Genomic DNA, 25,939 nt, shown 5'->3' on the forward strand with positions numbered 1-25,939 from the left:
ATATATCTATATATAATTTCCCTCACAATGCTGTATTCAAATGTAATATTCTTTTAAGCAAGTAAAACTTAATTCAGCATTCCTCTAGATCTCAGTGCTTCATCTAAACACATAACCAACAAGAACAAGAGTTACTTTATGATTTTCCATCTTTAAAATTGTTTTCTTTACTTACTAAGTAAAAAAAATAAAAAAATCTGTGTGCATGTGTATATAAATAAAATGTGAGGTAGAAGGGCCATTGGGGATTAGCATAAGAGGCCCAAATTGAGAAAAAAAAAAAGACATGAGCATTATAAAGTACTAGCTAAAAAAAAGTATGTAACACAGAATTAAAGTGTATCGAAAACCCAACAAAGAGAATGTAATATATTGCAGCATACCATCCTTAGGTGTAGTAGGAGCATTAGTTTGTTTCAGGCTAAGAACATTCTCAGCAAGTACAGAAAATACCTGTTGATCTTGCAGGAAATGCAGTGTCCTTGTCACTTCATGTGAAATGAAGACAGCAAAAACAAACTTCTCTTTCTTTCGCAATGGAGATGAACAAAGGTAAATGTGAATAAAATCCAGCCTGAGTGGCAACCATGGCTCACCATAGATACAGGGAGAGAAGTGTTATTTGCAGGATCACCTAGGGTAAATGAAGATAAAAAGCCTGTTCTACAGCTCAAGACTGTGCCCCCTTGCATAATTTGAAGTTTGGCAGACCACATCTGAAAAATCACGTTATATATTTTAATTTATTCGCAGGGACAGCTAAGCAACATGTTTGCTTAATTATTTTGTTTACACTGTCAAAAGCAAAACTGCATGCAGTGTCATTCAGCCTAGGACATGGTGTCATTATTGGTCTTCAATGGAAACCCCCAAGCACCGCCCCACACCACCCCAACCATGGGTATCCAGTGTTCATGTGCACGTGCCCTTACTGAACTCCAATCCTTAATCAGACACAGTTCCCCTGAATATATGTTTCTTCTATGTAATCTTATCTGAAACACAATGTAAAAATAAAAAGCTGTAAAACCCAAGGACATGTCGGGAAATATGGGTAAAAATCTGTTGTCAGCAGGGAAACACTGGGCACAGCTTCTTAAAAGTCATCTATCACAATGACTGTCAGCTATGTGATGAATGGCAGGTGTGGCAGAGGCAGACTGTAGTATCCATTGAGCAAGGGACAGGAGCTGCTGGTACTGCTGTCATCTCTTTGTCATTCCATGCCAGCTGAGTCTTGCAGCTGCCAGTTGCCGCCACGCAAGAAATAAAACATACACTTCCAACAATCACAACAGCATTGCCGAGCTGATTGACTGTGATATTAATTAGATTAATGATGCTCGGCCCTGTTAAAAAACACTAGATAATTGTATTTAATTTGTGTATGTTTTAATTATGGTGAAGGCAGCGGACAACTTGATCCCAGCATTTGTTTTGTTTAACGCTTTTTGTATTCATTTGCATGAAAAAGGGAAGAAGAGCTCTAAATTTCCTGTCCATAATAGAAACAAACCTAATTTTTTTAACGTCTCATCTTACACATCAAGCCGCCCCCCCTGGGACCTACAGCTGCTGATAACAGTAATCTTTATCTGTAGCCACAAATTAAATGCTGGTTTGTGGCCACATGCTACTTCTTCCCCTCGGGGCCTAAAGCATGCAGCCTTATAACAATTCATTTACTGGAGCCTCCTCCCTGCCTAGTCTGCTCTCAGATGATGGAGGTAGAAACAATTGCATCATTTAATTTACTATTGCAACAAGGATATGGCTCATTGGCCCCTCGTTGTTTTGAAGATGGATTTAATTAACCTCCAATGAATCTTGCCAACAAAGCGTGGCAGCATGAGACGGCAATCAGATATGTCACAAGCACTGTTGAAAGGAAGGGTAATCAGCTCTAAACCTGGCGCAAGGTTGTGATTAAAATCCTTGGCCCATGAATAAATTAGGAAAACAGGCGTACAATGGGGCACAAAGACAAGTGCTACATTAGAGGCAAAGGTTTTCCAAGTTGTGCTAAGAACATAACAGGAGTCACTCAACAGTTAAAAACTCCATTTTGAAATTTTAAAACTGCAAAGAAAGTGAGAAAGGTTGAATATAATGCAAGATAAAAACTAAACGCCGGGAAAATATCAGGTACCTGTGCAGTGGGGCTCCTCCTGCACTACAAGGGTCAAATGCTCTTTTCTTTGCCTAGGGTAGCGATAAAAAGCAGTTTAACTTGCCTTATCCCTCGCTCCTCCTGCAAGGTGTGGGCAGGCCCACGGCGGTCACACTTTTAATGTTTGACTAGTGGTCACCAAAGGAAAGTGGATTTGGGGGACTGGCCACATGGAAAGGAGGTAGTCTGCAGGAGCAGGAGTGACATATTAGGCAAGTAAAACGTTTTTTTAATGGCACTCTACACAAAAAGCTGTCAATGAGGGAAATGAACAGATGCAATTAGTGTATGTGTCCTGGAGAACTCAAGGCAAAACATAAGATTTAGTATTAAATATATGAATTACAGGTGAGAACTTCTCATTACAAAAAGGTACAGCAAAGACAATTTTCACTTTTGTCAGTGAGGACCACCTTAGCAAGCGCAGATTAGGCTGAAGCCCAAAATATTAACAATCTAATTTAGACAGGGCATTTACTAGAGCAAAAGAGATAAAAATACAGGCAAAACCTTTTTAGTTGGTTTTGGAAAGAGTAGGTAGGGTTAAAAATTCTGCCTTGCTTTTTTTTTTTTGATTATTGCAACCTGTATCCCAGTTACGGAAATTTCCCTGTAAAAATGATAGAAAGTATGCCCAATGTGATCACGCAACAAAAATATATTTTAAGCTGAATAGGGAAGTGTTGCTCTCTCTAACTTCTGTCCCATGGAACTCCATTTTCATTTTTCTTAGTGTCACGGTTATAAAATGAGAGGAAAGATAACTCCAATTAAATCATAGAAAGCAATAAAAGGCTGACATAGTTCTAAATCAAAATTCTATTCACTGGTTCCCTAAGTTCTATTCAAAATAGACTGGCCATTAACTCCTTTACATACTCATAATAAGCAGTAAAAGAGCTTTAAAACTGAAGCTCGGCAACCATTCCAGCAGCATGTACCCTGAAGCAATTAATCCTCAAAGATCAGAGAGACTCTGAGAGCCCATTCGTGCTGCAGAGCATGCATTTTCATGTGTGAATGCATGTTCTGGAATGCTGCGTCAGGCAACCCATTCACAATCAATAGGCTGTAATGCAATGTTGTGAACTTGGATGTGAATGGGGACTTGTTCTTAGCTATTGAGCTCTTCGGACGTGCCTGGTACATTCAGGATATCACTCTGATCCTGGGTTTCGTATCAAAGGAGCCCCTGACCTGGAATATGCATGCAGCAAAGTGAAATCTCAACTCCAATCCTGCATGCTTGCTCCAGTCAGCGATCCACCAAGTAGGGAAGCCAGTCATAGCTACGAAAACAATTCAGCACATTAAAATGTCAATGGTTTCCAAAAACGCCTTGTGTTGAAATCTCACCTAAAATTTCCAAGGAGATCCAACCCAATTCAAATGTGGAGATAAAATTATAGAAATATATATATTCATTCTATCTCAGACTGGAAACACAAAACATTTTGCACCTTATGTTTTTCCCATCACTTAACCACATCATACACTCAAAATGGTGACAAGTTACTAGAGTGCCAATATGTTAAGAGCCCTGGCGTCCAATCAGAATGCTGACCTATTAATAAAGCAGAGATGCTCCACAAGAGTGCTTCTTGTTACCAGAATGCTCCCGATTCATTGGCAGCCCCCTGAATCCTCCACACCTTCTCTTATGACACTAATTTGTTAACTGAAACTATAAGGTAGCTAAGCAATCTTTTGGTGTCAGCTGCTAAGGAATCGTCAGTCGCAGTTAATTCTTACAAGAAATGTATGTAATGTCTTAAGTGTACCAACCATGACTTCTAATGGACAGCCACACCAACTATCTAAAAGCCAGAAGTGGCAGCACAGCTTTCGTCCTACAATATCACTACAATAAAATTATAGTTGGCCTAAATAAACTATTAGGACGAGGGCGAGGAGTCCTAAAATAGGTACCTCTGCAGTAGTGGGGCCTATAGGAACATGCCTTTCGTGCATCATAAAAAAAAAAAAAATCAGGCTCTGGCCAATGTAGCATGCTTTTCATAATGCTGCAGGCACCATTTTTCACATGCCACAGCTCAAAATAAAGAAATCGAAGTGCAGAGCACCAAGCCAGTCAGCCCAGTATTTCCCCTTGGGACCTGTGCTGGTGGGCATTACTGGGTATGCAAAAGGTACCCACTTTATACTAAAATGTACACAAACAATAATTTTTATTCTTCAATTTTTTCAGATTTTGAAGATTGATTAAAATTGTTAGTTTCGAAAAAACTATATAGAGATCAGGAAACCTGTATGGAGATTTTACATTTAGAAATGTTAGGCCACTTTTCTACAGGTAGGAGGGAGTAAGAGAACTTATTTATCAGAGATGGAAGGAGGGACAGTTGTTATTTTTGATATAGCTACAAACACATATTGCACTAGCAAAACGACCACAAATCAAAAAGATCCTATGAGCAACACATCCACATCTTTTCTCGCCTTGGAGGAAGGGTTAAAGAACCCACTACATACCAGCACTGGCTGGAGATGTAATTCAATCAAAAGCAACATGGGCCTAAACCGCTCAAGTGAAAGTGAGCACAGAAATGCTACATTTTCCAGTAAAATAGCTCATATTACACGGCAGGTTAACCAGGCTTGCTGAGCTGAAGGAATCAATGAGTGGAAACATGGCTTCAGGGCGCCTTGGACAGTAATCAGGACTTATTCATTGTAATGTAAATAGCACTACTAATGCAAGTGACACAGGAATGTACAGAATCGTGTATGGTGCTAATAATCCCATTAGTGTCACAATAGGCAAGGGTAAGAAAAGATCGAGAGCAGCATGCACACCAGTTGTTAAATACAAGGAATGACTAAATGCTGAATTAAACCTCATTAAACAAAAATCTGGTGGTGTGCAGGCTTCAGTGAATCCTTTTATCAGCAGGTGAATCAATTAACCTGACCGCTAAATATCTGCAAGTAACTTCATAGTTAGGGCTGTGTTGTATGTGTTGTCTGGTGAGTCAATTAGTGTGGCCCATGAAACCGGATTTCAGCTAAGCTAACCTGTATAATCCGTTCCTTAGCGTACATTACAGGACACAGCAAGTTAAGTATTTTAACCACTGGGTTATGCAGCTACCTTCAGGTGATTGGACACTGGCAAATCAATCAAAGCTGCAGGACAGTCTTGTATAACTCCTCCTACTCTCAGCCTGCCCCAGTTTTGTAGCAAGCAGTGCAAAGTGGATCAGATTAAAGGAGAATAATGGGGAGAGTGGAATACACTCATCCCCATAATTAGAGGCAACGTGTGACACTACCGCTGAAGACTCCGTTCCCAATCTTCTCCCTGCAGAGAGCGGTAACAGCCAGCCACCACTCCCCGCAGGGATTCCCCCCCTCCACTCTTCATTCCTCCAGCTCTGACTGGAGGAACGGATGGGGATGGCGCAGGCACAGCTGGCTCTGCCTCCGTAGAGGCAGAGCCAGCTGTCAGGCAGCGGGGTGGATCCCATCAATATTGTCAAGATCCATCCTGGCTGCAGCGAGGCTCTACGCTGTCCGCATATAGTAAGACAAAAGGGGTGGGCAACACAGCAAACAATGACTAACAGGTCCAACGAAGAGAATCAGAGACATGCCCAGGCAAAAACTTGCATCCGCAGAGGCCTGAACATCCACCTGGAAGAACATGAGAAAGTTGTGCCTTAAATATTTAGATGATGGAAACATGGTGCTGAAAAGCCCAATAAGCACCAACACTTCTAGTTCAGTTACGCGAAAAGAAGGAACGTTTCCCTTCAGCTCACAGGACTGAGTGATGGTCTGGTGAATACACTTAGCAATAGCTGAATAGGAAGCTAGTAGGACCATATGAGAACCCTCAGGGATGATAGAGTCGGAATTGCAAACAGCAGTTGCAGAGAGGAAAAGTCTAACCGTCTCAAATATGTCTAAACAGTGGAGGGAAATTTATTTAGGATATTTTGGTGCACAACACAGTGAAGGCAACATGATTTTCTGGTTAAGTTGGAATGCAGAGACCACTTTGGGAGAAAGATGCGATGCACCTTAGGGGAGGTTGATTTCTTAGCCTTACAGAGCGTAGAGATGACAATTTTCTGAAAAGCTTCTGTCCCTCAAAACTTACTCAAAACAGCCATACAGTAAAAGTCAATGTTTGAGAAGCAGGGTGGAGTACTGGTCCTTGTGACAGTAGGTTTGGACAGTCCACAAGTGCCCACGGACATACTGCCAGTTTGACTAAATAATTCACCTACCACGGTCTGCCAGGCCAGTTGGGAGCAATGAAAATCACTGCCCCAACGGTCTTGATCCTGCAAAAGTGGAGGCAAGAGGTTCAGAGGATGGAAGGCGTAGATCGGTTTGAACTGATCTCACAGTTAGAAGACTTTGGAAAGTGGTATTCCCCGACAGCGCTGCAGGAAAAGATGTTTAAGAACTTCAGGGTTATTCAAGATATTGCTGGGGTCTCCCGCAATAGCCTTGGACAACACCGACATGGTCTGACATAATGCCATAGAGGCAACAGTTGCTTGCATAGTATGACCTGCAAGGGGCAAATAAGGCCTTAAAGAGGGCCTTTTGTCTGTGTTGTCCTTAAAACAGGTACATCCTCTGCGGGAACTGTAAAGGCCTTGTTTACCAAGAGATACTGGGGTCCATGGGAGGGACTGTCTTTCTTAAAAAAGCCAACCTCAATTAGACACTGCTGGGCAAACTATTTAGGAGGAGAGAACAATTTCTCAGGGTGATCTCAGTCTTCATCCAACAAAGGCTGTAAAAGTAAGTGAACAGGAAAAGTTTAGCTCTTTTGGAATTTTCATCCCCCAAACTCGTAACTTCGAAAGGCTTGAGGCTTGATGCAGGCATTTCTAACTACAGACAAAGGACAGAAATTAAGTTTAGCTTAGGGAAAGAGTCAGGAGAGAAGACCCCCTTCCTGAGAGGAGTCCTTAGAGCTCGAAAAAGTTATTTCCTCTCCCTCTTCCTCAGCTTGTGCAAATGCATGCAGAAAAAAGTCAGAGGAGGTCTCTGACGGCGCAGGAGAGGGCACCCACCTGCAGTCCCAACAGTCGGATGTAACAGATGATCAGCCATTATCCCCATACATGGTGCCATAATGGTGGTGAACATCTTTCTAGGTATTAAACCGGAGGAGGGCACAGAGGAGGACCCTAATGCTAACAGCAAAGGGGATAGGGAGCATAGAACTAATAGAAATGGGGTACCTACGGGGGGCAGAACCCTCATCAGAGCTGCAGTCAGGCTTTTTGGCTCCAGGAAGGAGTCACGTATGTCTGAATCCAGCCTTGCTGTAGATCATGGTTATATGTGGATTAATATGTCTGCAGAATAGTTATTTTTAGAGACCTTCTTACAAAAGGGTCCCCAACTAAAGAAAATAATTCAGGATAAGTGAACATATCGGTTTTCTATTTGCAGATGTATTTATCTGCATGGGATGAAAGACATAACACACCAAGATAAAAACATAATGTACGGTAACTTTAAAAAAACGAAATCCCAACAACAAATCGTACACATGTCTTATTAAAAGACAGCTTCAGTTTAGAATACAAACTTCCCAGCCCCCCTTCCCCTCAATTCTTAAATGTTTCCAAGCTGGATCGGTTTATAAAGAACATCATTCAATTTCCTACTTCCCTGCATCCATGGAGGTATACATTTGGAGAAAGCAAAAAGCTTTGAAACTTCTTGCCAACTGTTGCAATTCCCCCTACAAACAGTTCAGGACTTATATGCCAGAATTCCAAGGACTAGAGCTGTTCTGAAAGCAAAGGGTGGCAATTTCATTTATATGCTTGATAGATATTGCTTGCAGAGCCAGATCAAGCAACAAACAATCTGTTGTTGCCTAGGGCCCGATGAATTTTCTGGGGGCCCAGCTACAACTTTCATGCTCCTACAATAACTCAGTGAGATACTGTAATTAGTCAAAGCTGTGCATCTGGCTGTCACAGGGGGATGCATTTGTAGGCAGTTGGGCAGAGCATACCAGAAAAGACAATGTAATATTTCTATGCCTATTGCAATTTTTATAAATGCAGAGATGAACGGGGGGGGGGGGCTAGGGGGAGCAAAACTTGTACCTTAGCTAGGGCCCATTCTCTCTTAATGCATCACAGAGTACTGGGTATATATTAATTTTTTTGTCAAACCCTTGCCAATTGAAATATACCATCATGTCAATATATTGCAGGGGACTATTCATATTGAAATAGGTTTGATCAAGTTCAAACATTTTACCTGTGCTCGAAAATTCAGCAAAATGTAAGACAATACATTCAACAGACGATCTGCAAAATCAGGATCTTTCTCTGATAAAAAGTCATGGGAAGAAAGGCACTTAACAATGGTTGCTGATGGCTATGTGGCTGTACTATGGAGTCATGACCCCTGATTCACACCTATATTGTCTTTACAGTTTATTTTATTAATATAAAACCTTGAAGCAAATATTAAGTTAAGGCAAACAAAAAAAAAGTGTTGTAATGTAATTAAGGAATTTGGGGGGTGTGCCATACTGGCTAATTCTGCAGATTGCACAAGCCTGTGTGGTCTTCAATAGTCTCAGTGGGAAGCAGGCAATGTAAGCCGTTCTTCCTTAGTGATTGACAGACAGTCATTGATTTGGTTACTGGCAGTGAGATGTTGATATATTTCACCCGAACAGCCTCTATACAACAACAAAAGAGTCCCAACAAAAACTCTAGGCTGCACTCACGGGAACTATAGTGCACTCCTGAAAAGGTGGCCCAAGCATTTTCTATGAAAATCAGTTTAGATGGATTTTCCACCGAGGCACATGAAAACATAAATTACTGAAACCACATATAAAGCACTTGTCACTCATCTGAAATACACAGCTTGGCCATTCTTTTCAACAGTTGAGAAAAAGAAGCACAAGTATCACCAAATAGTACGTAGTGTATATCTACAGGTATATAGAGTATTTAAACATTTCCAGTTAGCCATAACATGAATAAGTAAAAGGTGTAAAAAATAAATATTTAATTTTTTTCCCAACTTAAAGGACACCCTTCTGACATGTCTGTTATACACGTTTCATTTTTGTACAAAAACTATTTTAAACACAAATACTACTTTAGTGTGCTTAAAGTGACACCATACTCAGGAGTTAAATCTTAAAAATGCATGTACCTTAACTATTAGGCCTCATTCACACTGACGCGCGTACGTGCCGTATTGTACCATATGCAAATAAATGGCTCCATACACATAGCTGCGTATGGAGCTGTATATTTGCGTAGCGTAAAAATGGAATGGAACCGAGATGCGCCCGAGCAGCGTATATCTGCGAATTTTACGCGCATACACGCATGTTTGTGTGCGCACACGCACGTACAGTTCATTAAAGTTTCTATTACAAATGATGCATTCTGGGATTGCATATAGTGCACGCATATACTCACATACACATACGCTTGTATATGCGCGTATTCACGCGCATGTGCGCGTATACAAGCACAATACAATTTTGCTCTTGCGTTGTGTGTGAATGAGGCCTTAACAAAAATATGTTACTTATTTGTGATCCTTAAATCATCTCTGATTTGGCGCTGACACTGTCCTTCCTTCTGGAGGGTGGCTACTTTTGTTCCCCATGGTCCGTGTGTGTAGTAAAGTAGCCACCACTCCAAGCTCACTGTGATGGACTACTATCTCATGTTTAGTTTACCAATTTTGCTGACATTGTAATCCATCACTGGAGCAAGCATGGAGCGGTGGCTACTTTATAACACACACAGGGTTTATCTAAAAGAAAAGTAGCCATCCTCCAGAAGGAAGGACAGTGTCAGCACCAATTCAGAGATGATTTCAGGATCTACAGCTGAGTGATGCACAAATAAGATACATTATTGTTTATAGTTCGGGTACCTAAATGTATTTGTTAGAGTTAACTCCTGAGTCTAGTGTGACTTAAAAGAACCAATTTGAAAAAATAAAGCATGACACGATTGGGAATCTGGTCAGAGCAAAATAAACAAAACTAATAATGTATACAGTAACACAATTGTCTAATAGATCTTGTAGGACGATAAGGAATATAGAGCTGGTGCTGAGCCTTAATAGACCACAAAACCCCCACCCCCCCTTAGTCCTCGTTCACACCTGAACGTTTTGTAGCGCGTTCTACGCTCGACGAACGCTCTACAAAACGCTCAAAAATATAAATCCTATTGTATTCAATGGTCTCGTTCCCACCTTGGCGTATTTCTGCCCGTCCCTAACGCGCTACAAACGGCCCACGCCTGAAAAGGTACAGGTACTACTTTGGGCCGTTTTGTTGCGCGTTTCCATTGGGATACAGCCAAGTAGCCTTCGGAAACGCGCGACGGTTGCGCGACCAAAACGCGCGACAGACGCGCATATGCAATAAGCCTAGGTGTGAACTAGACCTTAGCAATAGCCACCACCACTGGATGCAAGAACCGGTTATGGTTCTACTGAGAAGATCTAACAATACCTGTATTATAAATTTAAATGGAAAGAGCAAAAAAAAAAGAAGTGCTGATTATGTGATGCAATACAAGAAATTAACAAATCACTCTGCATCTACTAAAAATTTAAGTACCAGTTTTGGGTGAAATGGCCCTTTAAATAGTAAAATATAAGGCAATGATTAAATAACAAATTAAAAAGTGGACACATATTCGAATATACTAATTGTTTCAACAGGAGGATGAAAGAAAACCCGTAAAAGAAATAGGGCTGTCACTTTCGATCGTGAAACAAACCCCTGATCTGGAACAAAGGGTGATTTACAGTTAGCTAATTAGCTACATGTCAGCATTGTCCAAAGCAGGCATACATAAGGTACAAAAAGTATGAACCTGCAGAACAAACACAGCTGCTGTAGCTGTGATTAGGGGAATAATAAAGCCCGGCCTCAGGTACACTAATCTCCAGTGTAGAGCAGAACAGACACCAATTAAAGAGGTGTAAAGGACCCAGCAATTGATTAGGTGTGCAGGGTAACAAAGCAATGAAGTCCCGTTAATTTGTCAGTATTTCTGCGTAGTTGTTAGACCTGCTACTTTCCCACCATTTAATGTCAACTGGAACATGAGAACCCAGAAACAGTTTTAATTTATAACAGGAACAGTTTTAATTACTGGAAAAGTGGGAAACCACAACTGCTTGTCTCACACTATACAGATAACCCCCCCACAAAAAAATGGAAGCAATAAAAGGAGAACCTTGGAGGAAAAAGGATAAAAATACTTATCTAACACCCTAGCTTTAGTCAGCTTCCTGTCAGTCTCTGGGCCTCACCATGGGATCTCGGGAAATCTGAGGATTGTAAATCCCATTAGAAGATGCTCTAGCACTGTGCAGGAGCACATTCCCATTGGATTTGGGATCATCAGCTATACCCGGATCCTGTATCAGGAACCAGCAACATCACCCTCACCTAGGTGAGAGTGAAAGAAAATGGGGTATAAGGAGTATATATTTTTTTCAATTCTTCCAATGCAAAACATGTTCTCATAGAACATACTATGCTCGTCCTGGTAAAGTAGGTTCTATCAGATTGACATTAAAAAAAACTACTTTCACAGTCTACATATAAAACGTAACTGTTTTAATATAGATAAATGAGGTATGCTCTAAGGCTCTGTTCACACATCACGTTTTGATTTCAGCGCCGTTTTCCACGCAAACAAATGGGCACAGTTGAACTTTAAAGCATATCTACAACCAAAACTTAATTTTTTTACATTTTTGATGGAATGGGAAAATGGTAGAATCCCTGTCAGGTGTTACTTCTATCCAGTGCTCCATTTGAGAGAATTCCCCACACTGTATATTTTAGGAACAAAGTTTTAGGAGACAGGAAGAAAATCTGCGATAGAGAGATTTCCCCTAGCTTCCCGTCCTTGGACAACCATTTTACCAGACAGGAAGTAAAGTAAACTGAAATAATGTATGAACGCAACATGTGTTTGAAAAGCAACTTTAGTGACAACCCCTACAGCTGCTTATATTTACCTTCTCACTCACACAGGTTGACCAAGTAAAGCTCTGCATGTACCGAGTGAAAGTTTGAAATTCGTTGGAGAAAAACATCATTTTAACAGAAATTATTTTAGAAAAAAGAGAACACAAAGAATAGCACATGTCCATCACATTCATGTTCCCAGAGACAAATAATAAATAGTATACATCCTACCTCTACTACCGACTTTAAATCCAGTCGAAAGTTAAAATCTCCAAAGACAAAGTAAGGAACTTTTTCAAATCGATGATCAGTAATACTGGAAAAAAAGAAGAAGAAATTAATGACAGTAATGGCAGTTTGTTAAAAAAAGGAACTCAATGACCAGTAAACACTCAAAGTTTTCAATATTTGAACTTAATCTGCATTCTGTGGGCTAGTGGAGTCATTTCCTGACTTTACAGATAGACAAACATTATAGCTGCTTCAATTACAAGGCATGCAGAATACATTTAAGATGTTTTTGTGTACGAAGAGAGTATGATATACATTGAGGGCCCCTGTCACATCATCAAGAGTGTGTTCCAGTGCGTTCGGCCTCTGGAATGCAACCCGGCCGACTCCCTTTGTTTTGGGGCGGGAGGGGGCGTGGCGGTGCATTGAATTCAATGGCACGCAGCCACGCCCCCCACCCACGGTGCAATCGCCGGAAACCCCAACATTTGGCACATTAGTGTCTGCGTTCCGCTCCAGTGCGATCTGCAAAAAATGCTGCAAACACTATTTTTTGCAGACTGCACTGGACCGGAACGCAGGCACTAATGTGCCAAACTTTTGCTTGCCGGCGATCGCACCGCAGGCAAGGGGCGTGGCTGGGGTGCCATTGAGTTCAATGCAAAGTGAGCCGGCTGGGTAGCGTTCCAGAAGCCAAACGCACTCTTGATGGTGCGATTGGACCCACATTAACAAGTGGTATAAAAACTGTATTTCTATGTATATTTCTTTATGTACACAGTAGCAGACGTTACCTAATTACATAAGCATGTTCAGTTTCCTGCTTTTCAGTTCTACACACAGCATATGTTTCACTGCTCCTACGCACAATGCAAGTCTATAAGTCAGCAAAGTCCTTGAAAAGCATGTGCTGTCTATATGTCTGATATCTTAGCTGAAGAGATTTTAGTAGTGTTACCTAGAAGTCCCTATAAAGGTTAATCTAAATACCCATTTATAACAAAAATAAGGATCCTTAGGACATACAAATAAGTGAAATTCATATAAAACATCTAAAAAGGTAAACACTATAGGGGGAAGTTATCAAAACTGGATCAGTCGGAGTATAGAGCAGTTGCCCATAGTAACCAATCAGCTTCTCTCTGTAGTTTGTTCGGTTAATCTTTGAAGATAAAAAAAGACACAGAAAAGGCACAAAAGACACAGAAAATTAATTTAAAATTAATTTTGCATTCTCAAATAAGGCTATAAAATGTAAAAACCACGTGAAGCAGTTCAAATGCAGGTCAGAATGAGGTTAAATGCACCTCCTGTCAATTAATTCTGAATGATCACAACGGCATAAGTCGAAAGACCGTTAACTCCATTTGACACTACAATATTCTTTCCTTCTGGGTCAAAAGAACCCAAGTTTTTCCATTTGAATGCCATCAAAGCTTTATATTTATGACACTTTGTAGATTGGTACCGATTTTCTGCTGTACCTGGCTTCAATACGTGTTTATGCAGCGATAGATCGCTGGTGTGCCATGGTCAACAGAAGCTACATTACACAACACTGGCAGCTATTGTAGATAGTGACTTTATGGCTAGCTTCAAATGCTTCCGCAAATGTTCTACAAGGGGTTGGAACCGTTGTGCTTCTGAAGCTGTAGCTGCTACAAAATTACTTGCGTGGCATAGCTCATAAAACTCAAATATAGTCACAGTAAAAACAAATTAATAGCATATACTTTGATGTGGGCTCCATGGAAATCATCAGATATTAGCACAGTTCTTCCTAAACTTTCTCTGCCTGCTTCTTACCACAATTCACAACACATTAACTTTAAACAAAGCCGTGGTGGCCTTTGCCAATTTCAGTAATTCATTTTGATTTTTGGCATTGCTCAAGGTCATTTACAGCTAACATAAAAATAATGAATGTTAGTGAAGTTGCAGAAAGGTGTGACGGATGGCTTTTTAAATAAATTGATTCTTCAAGGAAGGTATGTGCAGCTAATTTTTCCCCAAAGTCATTTTTTTCTGAATTGACACTTCTTGCCAAAGAACTGCTACTTGCAGCTTGTTAACTAAATGGATATCACAAGTCAGGAATGATGGAGTCAAAAGATACCGGGCCAGACAAAAAAAGAAATCAGTTAATTAAACCTCAATTACATTACTTTTACACATTTAAGGATTTCATAAAAATGATTAGTTTCACCTCATTTATGAGCGCCACACTTTGCCCTGAAGGCAAAGAACGGGCAGCCCTAAGAGTTTTGGCTGCTTTTTTCTTTTTGAGAAATCAGAACAGATAAAAGTTTAGCTTGCTGCTCAGATGCCTCTGGTCACTTGCAGAGTTTTGTAAATTACCTGTTGCTAGACATTTCATGAAAGGTTACGATGATTCATGCGATAACAGACCTATTTATGAACTGCCTAAAATATTTCTGTAACGTGCAAAAAATATTTTAAGATACAATTCCCCTGGCCTAATCAGCCATCTTATTAGTGAGCAACTGAGAAACTAATCAGGGATCTTTCATTTTAAAGGGAAATGGGAAACTTTACAATTAATAATCCCATCCAAAGTAAGCAGGTAAAATGGGTACATTGTCCCTGGGCAGCTTAATTTTATCAATATAGGTAGGGACTGAGGGTGATCCGTATAAACTATATAAGTGCATAATGAATAACACTGGCAAACATTTATTCCAATTATTTACCAAAAGTTTTTCAGGAGGAGAAGATAGTCACAAACATAACCATGCTACAGACGGAAAAAAAGCCATTAAAGGGTTATTAAACCCTCATTTGTTTTTGCATATATCTACTGATAGCGAGCAGATAAGCGCTCCCGTTCGAACATCTGAAAATTTCTTGGGCAGCTGCAAAGGATCTTGGGGCGGGCACATGCGCAGTTCAGATGCTCGGCCGGGAGACACAAGGTAAGTATATGGAGCAGCGTGCAGACACCATGGGACATGAGAGAAGAGGAGGACAGAGGAGTCAGCGCTGGATCAGAGACCCGCACCAGCGCTGGATGGACAGCTAAAAACTACAGGAAAGTACATGATCGGATTAAGAGGCATCATTTAAGGTAAGTCCTTATATATTAGCACTGGGGGGGACGACTTTTGCCCTCAATGTCACTAAGTCACCACGCCTAAAGCTGGGCAAATGCCAGTAGGATTTTAATGCGTTTCAGAACAAGCATGCACATTTCTTATATTTACCGGGGCCAAATCGAGAATCATTTTGTCAACTGCAGTGACAAAAAAAAAACTGAAGAAGCAGGATGGAAGATTTTACTTGAACAAAATTCTAACAGCCAATGTGGTTTTCGTTCAGGAAACTCCCTTCATTCCAAAATCAAATGTTTAAAATCAAAAGACATTTCAAAATGACGCCCATCAAATCTCTGATTTAGGCATTATCAAATGTTCTGAAGAGTTTTTTTCCATATGAAAGTGTGTTCACAAATCTACCAATGAACAGCAAGCTATATTTATCCCAGCAATCGGCAATTAATGTATACATGAAATTAGTACACCTGGTGGACATTGGATCATCTGTGATTGGCCCTTCAGGCTTTAAGCAGCCAATGCAAAATGGTTTTCATTTACGGAGAGTTCTGCAATCAAGATGACACAATAGCCAGAATTTTACAGTTAAGATCAGGAAGGATGGACTTGTTATAGCCAAAATAAATAAACAATGCTATGATAAATTAAAATGGCTTACTCAGTTTTGCAGCTTTATTGCTGCAGCTAAGAATTTTATAAATGTTATCACATGAAGAAGGCATAAGTTGTCCCTGTGAGGACATCCATTGGTGAACAGTACAAGGAATAGATCATTACAATATGCAGCATGATAGTATGATTCATTCCACAAAGGGTGAGCAGGAGGTTAACTAGTAACAATGTTAGCTGTATATACAATATCATAATATATCATGCACTCTGCTCAAACAAGAAAATGTTTTAATGGCTTTGGAAAACTTGCAGGCTTATCTTAAAGGGACCACTTCATGAAAGGAAAGCAGCTATTTTAATGAAAGTGTGTGCTCCCAAAACCAGGTTTTAAAGGAACATTTAGAGAACAGTTAAAAACGACAGTTCAGAGAACTAGAAAAAAAAACAAACTTGGAAAGCTGCTGCTTCTCGAGGATGTCAGATACGTAGATTCTGGTGGTGAATCCTTTACGGTTGATTAAAAATGATTCACCAGAAATACTCACCTGCAGCATATGTTTGGGGAATGTCATATTCACTGCTTTATAAATATGCTTTGAAGTGTCTCCACAGACAGTGAAATGAAAAGTAAGGTAACCACTAATTGGTAGGGATGTTCAGATACCAGTGCCGATACTTGGAACTAGCAGGGGTGCAGAAGTTGCAGCTGGGACTGGGCCCTGGCGCTCCACAACAATCATTAGTCTGTATTGTTTTAGAAAGACTGTAACATGACACTAAACAAAAATGTATCAGTAATTGTAACTCTGGAAAAATGGCATCGGTGCATCCCTAATTTACATATAAGAAGTTATGGACACCGGCACTCCAAAGTAGAAAAACTTCTCTTTATTGACGTTTCATGCAACAGTAAACAGTACACTTATTGCAATAAGTGTATTGTTTATTGTTGCATGAAACGTCAATAAAGAGACGTTTTTGTACTTTGGAGTGCCGGTGTCCATAACTTCTTATACTCGATTCAGACGGTGGCCATCCGTCGACTACTGATGCACCCAACCTATCATTACGGATTAGCGGTAAGGAGTGCAATGGGTACATGGATTGTACCTAATTTACATATAACACACACACACATATATATATATAAAACACAAATCATACATTAATGCACAAATCCCAGGTGCTCTGTATGCTCCTTAAAAATGGCAGCTGCCTCCTAACTTTTGAGTTGTTGTCTAGTCCTGGAGCAGGAAAAGTATTTGTACTTGTACCGAGTACGGTACTTGGTATCTGAACATCCCTACTCATCAGGAAACATTCAGATTGATGCCAGTTTAAATTTGGTTTGTACAATTAAAATTGAAAATTTGTCAGTATGGATATTTGCAGCGGGTTAATTTTTTGGGTCAACTATCAGACGGTATATGCATGTGGAAAAAACATATCAGCAGATGGTAAGAAATTAAAACGGTCAACTAACTTAAGAAAAGAGTTTGTTACGTGTCAGGCACTTTTTCCAACATCTCAGAATCTTTAGGGCCGGCTCACACAACAGCACTTATGTTAATGCGCAAAAAACACATTTGCCAAGTGCTGATTTTTTTTCTTTTGAATCCTGCATTCAATTGTGCGTGCGGCAGTGTGATTTTTTTTCTTTCTTGTTTAACATTTTGCGGTGCATTGATGTGCTTTTTATTAGGGATGCACCGATATATCGGCCGAAAATGGCACTTTTGGAAAGTGCAATTTTCTGGCCCATACAGCGGCGCATCCGTTCTTTCTCTCCTCCCCGCTGGGTGCTGCTCTGTGTCCCAGCAGGGAGGAGAGAAGCTGTCACAGATGGCCGAGTGCTGCGGGAGGAAAGCGATGTGAGCAGTCTGCGTCTCTCCTCCCACACCGCTCAGCCTCCTGTCACAGATCAGAGGAGAGCAGTGTGGGTGAAGACAGCCAGCACTCTCACAGGAGGCTGAGCTTTCCGCCAGAACCGCTCAGCCTCCTGTGACAGCTGTCAGGAAGGAGAGCAAGGTACAAGCAGTCAGTGTTCAGTGATCGCTCAGTGTTTGTAAATAATTGAGGACATGGTATGTTTACTATATCCTCAATTACGAATGAATGGGTTGTGATGTACATCACCTCCTGTTCATTTATGGTTGTGGTTATAGTAAACACACTATGTCCTCATGTTATAAATGAACAGGAACACTCAGAGGATTCCTGTTCATTGATAACTGGGGCTGCAGAATAATAGATGGAGGACTCTGTGTCCTCCATCTCTTTTTCTATTTTAAAAGGGAAATATCAGGGTTCTGTTTAGACCCCTAATATTTCTCCCGAAGCCCCTAAAAGTAAAGTACAAAAAAAAATATTTAATAAAAAATGAATATAGAAAAATATAGAAAAATTAAAAGTTTATAAAAAAAATAAAATATTTTTTTTGAAAAAAGTTAAAATAAACATTTTCGGTTTCGGCCTGACTTTTTAATTTCGGTTTCTTTTTTAAAATTTTCATTTCGGTGCACCTCTACTTTTTATTTCAACACAGGAACCAATATTTTTTTTTACCTATCGTATGCTGTGATAAAATGGAACATATTGCATTTTTTACCAGTGCACACCAATGCAGGGTATTGTAAACTGGCACAGCTAAAAAAGAGTGATCTGCCTTGTCCTTGCATTGCAATTATGTGCCTATGCAGGGCATTAGCATGAGTACTTGTACTTATGAAAATGCCCCCCATTGTTTTGTTGTCTTTACTTCCACTTTGAAACCTAACATTAATTTAATTTAAAGGAGAACTATGGGGTTAAGTCTTTTCCCCATAGTTCTCCTTAGGGTAACGGGAGGACACAAACTAGCGTCCTCCCGTCACCCTAGGCTCAGTATACCGTGAGCTGTAGCTTGCGGTATACTGAGACGCCGCAGCTTAAGCGGATCCCGACAATTGTGCCAGGATCCGCCCAGCTGCGTGACCGACAGCTGGCTCTGCCTATCTAGAGGCAGAGCCAGCTGTACCCGCCAACTCCCCCGACCGTTCCGCCAGCCAGCGCTGGCAGATCGGAGCGGGGAGGGGGGAATCCCCGGCGTTCGCTCACCTCTCGATCCCCCTGTCACGGCAGAGAGCCGTGACAGGATTGAGAGGTGAGCGAACGCCGGTATGTGTTCGCTCACCTCCCCATCTACTGAGCCGACCTGTGACAGTCTCATTGTCACAGGTCGGCTAGAACTATGAGGTGAGTGAAAAGCACTCACCTCATAGTTCTCCTTTAAGCAATTTAATAAAGTGTCTTTTTTTCCATTTGCAATAAGGCTTAATATTGTAAGAATAAGCTAGTGCAGACTCCAAGATGGAAATAAACATGTGATTAGTAGCAATTTGTGTTTTTTACATTTTACGACTATTTGTAAAAAAAAAAATACAGTGGTCAAAATCATCTGACATCTGTTGATTCACCACAAAAGAAAAAGTGGCATGGTTATTGCAAATAAAACACATTTGGCATAGGCGTGTCATTCCAGGTACTTTTTTTTATTATTGAAAAAAAAAAATCCAAAAGAAATGTGTCACGTCAAGCAGCATTGACTGCATTTCCCGTGCAATACTTTCTCTACATATGCATGGAGCTGGAAAAAAACCCCACAGATAAATACAAGCAATTTGAAGTGGGAGGCGGATGAGCATAATTCAATGTGACAAGGGGCACACTGATTTAGCTAAACCATTTCTCAGGGCACTTTGTAAGGAGGATCATCTGCATTATTCCCTTAATAGCCATGCCTAATGCAATAGCCTGCAGGGTTTTGTCCCGAGCCAAGGTATCAGCTGCAGGTCAGAAGGTAACATACTGTTTACATGATTATTTCCTAAAGCACTTATCTCGCAGTTGGTGTGAAAGTTGACTTTACTGTTTGTAAGGAGGCCAAAAGAATTGAAGGAATGGGAAAAATTAGCCACACTGAGCTAGAGCTGAATGGCTAAGGTGGGAGGTCTAAATCGGCCCCACTGTGGTTCTCAGCAGGGTACCTTATTAGTGGCGTCATTGCAGTTCATTCAAGCAAACCACAACAGTGTCACCAACATTCCCACACAAAGACAAAGTTCTTCACACAGTCTATAAACATGCTTCCCCTGGCCAATTCATCCTGCCATGACACCATTGAAAATGGTCCTCTCACTCTCTTTGCTTTTTTTTTTTTTTTATACAAAAAAACCACAGCTAAATGGGTTGTATGGGGCATTCGTAGGGGGAACACTGGTTGCCAAATTTCCTGGGAAATATAGAAACAGATACACTGTGTGCTTAATGGAAGCTATCAGTAATCGCTGATAAATATTGCAATATTGAGCAAAGTGCAATAAATACAGCAAAATAAAAAGCTCTTGCTTCTTTACACAGTGATTATTTATGGACATTAACTTTGCTGTTTTTCAGCGATTTATGAAAAAATGCATTCCTAGCATCCCTTTAGGCTGACAGCTCGAGAAAATGCTCTTCTTAAGGGATATAAAGAATGTCTTCCATATGCCAAGAGCCATTCGCCTGAAAATAGTTTTGAACAGGATCAGACCTTTGCATTGGAAGGACCTTTAACAACATTAGGAAAAACCATCTAAGAAAAGCAAGAGAATGAAACTAAAAGTGAAAGGTTATATGTGCAAGTTTCCGGAATATATAAAAAGAGCTACAGTGCAATTTTTCTCTAATTTTCATTTGAATTCTGCAAGTGATGCACTTTATAAGCTGCCAACTGCTGGGATCTACAACAATGTTACTGAAAGAGCCAAGAATTGCATATTTTGTATAGTTCCACTATGTAACCCAACAGTGAAATCAGCAAAACTATGAACCAATGTGCAACAAGTGCAAATAAGTGCAATAGATCACATCTATCTGTACTAACTACAAAATCCACCCTTCTATTTACTGAACTTGTCTTTCCAATTAACACAAATGGATGCGATTATCATTCAGTTTAATCCTTGAATCTTTTGAAGTGGAAGGACCAATTTAAATATGAATCTTCTGAAAGTAGCAGTGTGCAGGCTGAGAGGACCTCTTTTGCATTCACTCAGTTCATCGAGGGGTAGACAGGAACATGTATAGTAGGGTACAATGGACAGCTTTGCATAGCTGCAAGGTGCAAGGAGAGAAATAAGCAATACCCCACTGTCCACATTTACAACAAAGAAGACATTCTCCAGTCAGCGTTATTGTTAAGTAAAGGTCAGCTAAAGGTGACTGGACAAAGACCATGTATTGGGAGCGGAAGAGATAAATCTCCCGATACCTTCTCAGCCCCGCACGGCTGCTGACAGGCTGAAATTACATAAAGGGTAGGCTACTGGAAATTAGAATACTTGATGGAATTTGTCTCTAAGAAACATCAGTTTAGGGTATTTTGGACTCTATATAGCACCATTGTGCTACTGTGTGTTGTGCAGGGTTTACTTTATTGAAAGCTACAAAAAAAACACAACCTTTTCATTAAACTTTACGCACTGAAGCAAGTTTTGGTGCACTGTGGTGCATTGCATAAAAATGTAGATACACTGCATTTTTAGGCCTAGTTTATCTGGGCTTAAGCTTTTATAAGAGGTGTGAACACTACATTTTTGGCAACCTTTTGAACAGCATTAATGAAGATCTTAGCAAGCTTTAAACAGCTTTCTCAAAATCTTTAACATTACCAAACTGGAGTTAAAGGGTTCTTTAAACACTCCTCATGGGAGTACTGACGGTCACATTAACCACTTGAAGACCAGGTGTTTAGACCCCCTTCCAGGCCAGGCCCTTTATCAGTATTCAGCGCTGCGGTCCTTTGACTGACATTTATTCCGTCATGCAATGCTGTACTGAAATTAATTTTATACCATTTTTGGGGGACAGATAGAGCTTTCTTTTGGTGGTATTTATTCAACACTACGGGTTTTATTTTTTACCCATTTTTTTGGTAAAATATAAAAGACGGGGTCACGTCGGGTAAATAGACACCAAACCTGTCAAGCTTAAAAATTGCGCGCACCCGCGAAATTGCAAAAAACTGCAATACCCAAAATTGACTATAGACGATGCTTTAAAAGCTTTTACCGCTCATCAGTTTAGTGATTTCAGTGATTGATGACCCTAAAATTATTGCTCTCACTGCGACGTTTGCGGCGATATGTAACATTTGCGGCATAATGGGCGCAATCATCGTTTTCGCAGGTATGCGCACCTGACGCATGTTTGCATGCGTGTATGTATGGGTGGGGGCTTTTAAAAATGTTTTTGTTTTTTTAAATTCTTTTTTGTGTGTGACTTTAATTTTGTTTTGGAAACTTAAATTTTCTTTCCTATTTGTTTTTTTCCACTTAACTTTATTAAAATCACATAGGGGGCTAAGAAACCCCTCTATGTGATAGCAAAAGATGTGGCAGGCCCTCTTTATGGAGACATTAGGGGTCTCCAAGACCCCTATTGTCACCTAGGCCCCCCCTGAAGAAGCAGAGATCTGCTTCATCAGCTTCTCTCCAGCGTCTGAAGCTGGAGAGTGACACAAGAATGTGGAAGTGATGTAATATACATCACTTCCGCATTCTGGCAGCGGAGAGGGGACCGGAGGGAGGTCGTGTACCGAGCTCCCTCTGATCCCCTGTGAGAGAGGCCGTATGCTGGGACCGGCATGACAACGGGAGTTGGGGGCCGCGTAGGGAGGGGGGGCACGGGCCGGCAGCTCATACAAGCGATCCGCCGGCTCTATAGCCGGCGGATCGTTTGTATGTTAACAGGCATCGGTGTATGTTTTTAAATCGCCGGTGTTTCCTGTGGCGCGAGCAGGTGGACGTGACGCCCGCTCAGATCTAGAGACCTCTCGGCCGCCCGTTTTTTTACAACGGTCGGCCCCGAGGTGGTTAAACAACCTGCTAGCAGGCTTCCGTAGGCTTTCAACAAGCTTCAATTTGTGCTGTAGCTTACTGAAACCAGCTAGCAGCTTGTTTAAAGGCATAGTCAGCACTCCTTTTAAGATCACATTCCGAAAACTGGAGCTGAAGGGTGCTTAAACAAAGCTTGCTGAAAACTCAGCTTGTGTAACAGCAATGTAAGCAGCAAGTTTTTACAGAGCATTGGCACAGCCGTTATGAACTAGGCCTTACGATATGCACCCCACCACACACAATGTGAACATAGCACATAGAAAACAATTGTTGTCTATGTGCCCTTGCATTCAGCCTGTTAACCCCTTCGTGACTGACGACGTACAGTGTACGTCGCCAGCAAATGTTTAACAATTGCGTTGAGTCTGTATTGATCAATACAGCTCAATGCACCTGGTTTGAACGAGTCTAATGGGTTCCACAGCTACAACTTCAAATGTGTTTTTTTCCAATGGCAGTGTAATTTACTTATTGTCAACACACTTTACAACCATCGCACGACTTTTGCCGTGCGATGGTTGTAAGGTAATTAAAAAAACGTACAATCTGCCCATCTTGGACAGGCAGATCGTACTTGCGATCATCGGAATTCCCGCGATTATCAAACGATAATCGGCAGGTGTATGGCCACCTTAAGCTAGAGAAGGAGTTTTCCTTAAGGCCTAGTTCATATGAGCTACAGGTTGTATTAGAACAGTGTTAACACCAAGTTTCTGCAAGCTTTTGCAAAGCATTTATTAAGCATTCATAAATCCTCAAGCAGCTTTCTTGAAGCCTTTAAAATACCTTCAACTCCAGTTTGGGAATGTTAAAACACAGATCTTAATAGGAGTGCTGACTGTCACGTTAAACAAGCTGCTAGCAGGCTTCAGCAGACATTCAACAAACTTCACGCTGAGCTGAACTTACTAAAGCCTTATAGCAGATTTAAAGTGACAGACAGAACTCCCATTAAGATCTGTGTTAAACATTCCCAAAATGGAGCTGAAGATGCTTTAAAGAGTGTTTCCACTTTTGCGGCCAATATTTAAAATGCTTCTTGCCGTTTGAATTGCTTTTAGATTATGGTTTCTTGGCATTATAAAGGTTAAGATTTCTACTTGCTTCTCCTTCTTTGTAATGATAGGAGGGGCTGGGGGGACTAAATGATTAAAACCCTGGCTTCTGTTCTTTCTATACGGACAGATCACAGTGAATTTGCTGAGAAAAACCTGGATTCAGCCATGTTGCCTGCTGCAAAGAAAATCTCAAAAAGTAAGATTTTTTAAAATTTGTTTCTGCTTATGCTATGTGAACAGGAGCACACAACAAACATATAGAAGGGTTTTCAAAAATTTTACTGTGCTTTTGCATGTGTCCACGCAGCACGCAAAAAGCGCATGTCTGGCTTGAGGTGCCATTGTTTGTTAACAGCACTCCAAGCCGCAGCAAGCAAGACAATGGTCTGGGTGCACTTGTTAATATGTGGTCCAAAAATTAGAGAAGCTTGCAGCTCAAACTGCTGCATGAGCTTTTTTGCTGCATTTGTCAAGCATAGGGCAGCCCAGTGTAATGCACAGGCTGCTCTATGATGGCGTGTGACATATACAGCAAAATTAGTCACATGTTCATAAGAGCGGCAGATGTAAATGGGGCCAAAAAGCTTCCTGTTCACATTGTCCTTATACAAGCTGAAGTTTGTGTGAACTAGGCCTTTAAAGTAGGGATGCACCAAAACATATCGGTAAAAAATGGCACATTTGGCAAAATGCCGAAAGTGCCATCTTTCGGATGAAATTGTGGTGCATGCCTGGTTTCTCTCCTCCCCTCTGACACAGCGCAGCGTCCAGCGGGGAGGAGCAAAACTGTCACAGGAGGCAAAATGGTGCGGGGGAGGCCAGGCTCTCCTCCCGCACTGCCAAGCTCAGTCCCCTGTGACAGATCAGGAGAGCGGCAGAGACAGCTGTCACAGGAGGCCAGGACCGATCCTCTCCGCATCGCTTGCTCAGCCTCCTGTGACAGCGAATCAGGATGGAGAGTGGGTAAAAAAAGTTTTGGTTTTCGGCCTGACTTTTTATTTTTATTTTTGGCCGTTTTGTTTTGGTTTTAAAAATGTAATTTCGGTGCACCTCTACTTTAAAGGTTTTGGTCCAATTTTATTTTATTACATTTTTATATTGTTTAGTGAGTTTTAAAACTTTTAAACATTTGTATAAATTCTTCATTTTACAAATTATCATATATTATGGGGCACCATGACCCTTGACAGCTGGTGCCCTGGACATAAATGCAGCAGCTTTCATTGCTCCTCTATGCCTGAATACTGAGAAATTTTTAACAGGAAAAGCCTTGCCACTCCTTTCCATTCTCCAACATTACCACTGGATTAATATGAGAAGCTGGCTTATAAACTCAGGATTTGAAACAAAAAAATACATTCAGGTACCCCAAATAAGTATCTTATTTGTGTATCACTCAGCTGTAGATCCTGAAACCATCTCTGAATTGGCGCTGACACTGTCCTTCCTTCTGGAGGGGGGCTACTTTTGTTCCCCATGGTCCTTGTGAGTGTTGTAAAGTAGCCACCACTCCAAGCACGCTCCTGTGATTTACTACAACCTCATGTTTAGTTTAATAATTTGTATCGAGATTGTAGTTCATCATACAGCAGTGGCTACTTTACAGCACACACAGGTACACAAAAGTAGCCACGGAAGGATAGTGTCAGCACCAATTCAGAGATGATTGGAGGATCTACAGCCGAATGATACACAAATAAGATACATTTCTGTTAATAGTTAGGGTGCTTGAATGCATTATTAAGGTTTTACTCCTGAGTTTAGTGTCACTTTTAAAGATAACTTACTAATAATGTGAAAAGGAGCCAGGAGCTCCACCTGCTGGCTGACATGGTAAATATTAAGTATTCGTAAGTAATATTTAATATTCAACTAATATGATTTAAAAATTGTACTTT

The 25,939-nt window shown here is 40.8% G+C and overlaps 1 protein-coding gene across 2 annotated transcripts in view; it reads right to left on the reverse strand.

Annotated features, from left to right (window-relative positions):
- The window catches only part of INPP5A (inositol polyphosphate-5-phosphatase A), a 337,691-nt gene that overhangs the window by 75,233 nt on the left and 236,519 nt on the right, over positions 1-25,939 (reverse strand). For both annotated transcript variants that reach the window (XM_018553704.1, XM_018553705.1), the window contains exon 9: positions 12,384-12,468. In XM_018553704.1, coding sequence (XP_018409206.1) covers positions 12,384-12,468 — 85 coding nt within the window. The remainder of the gene's footprint in view (positions 1-12,383; positions 12,469-25,939) is intronic.

Source organism: Nanorana parkeri, unplaced genomic scaffold, assembly GCF_000935625.1.
Source record: "Nanorana parkeri isolate BGI_ZX_2015 unplaced genomic scaffold, ASM93562v1 scaffold127, whole genome shotgun sequence".
Taxonomy (NCBI): domain Eukaryota; kingdom Metazoa; phylum Chordata; class Amphibia; order Anura; family Dicroglossidae; genus Nanorana; species Nanorana parkeri.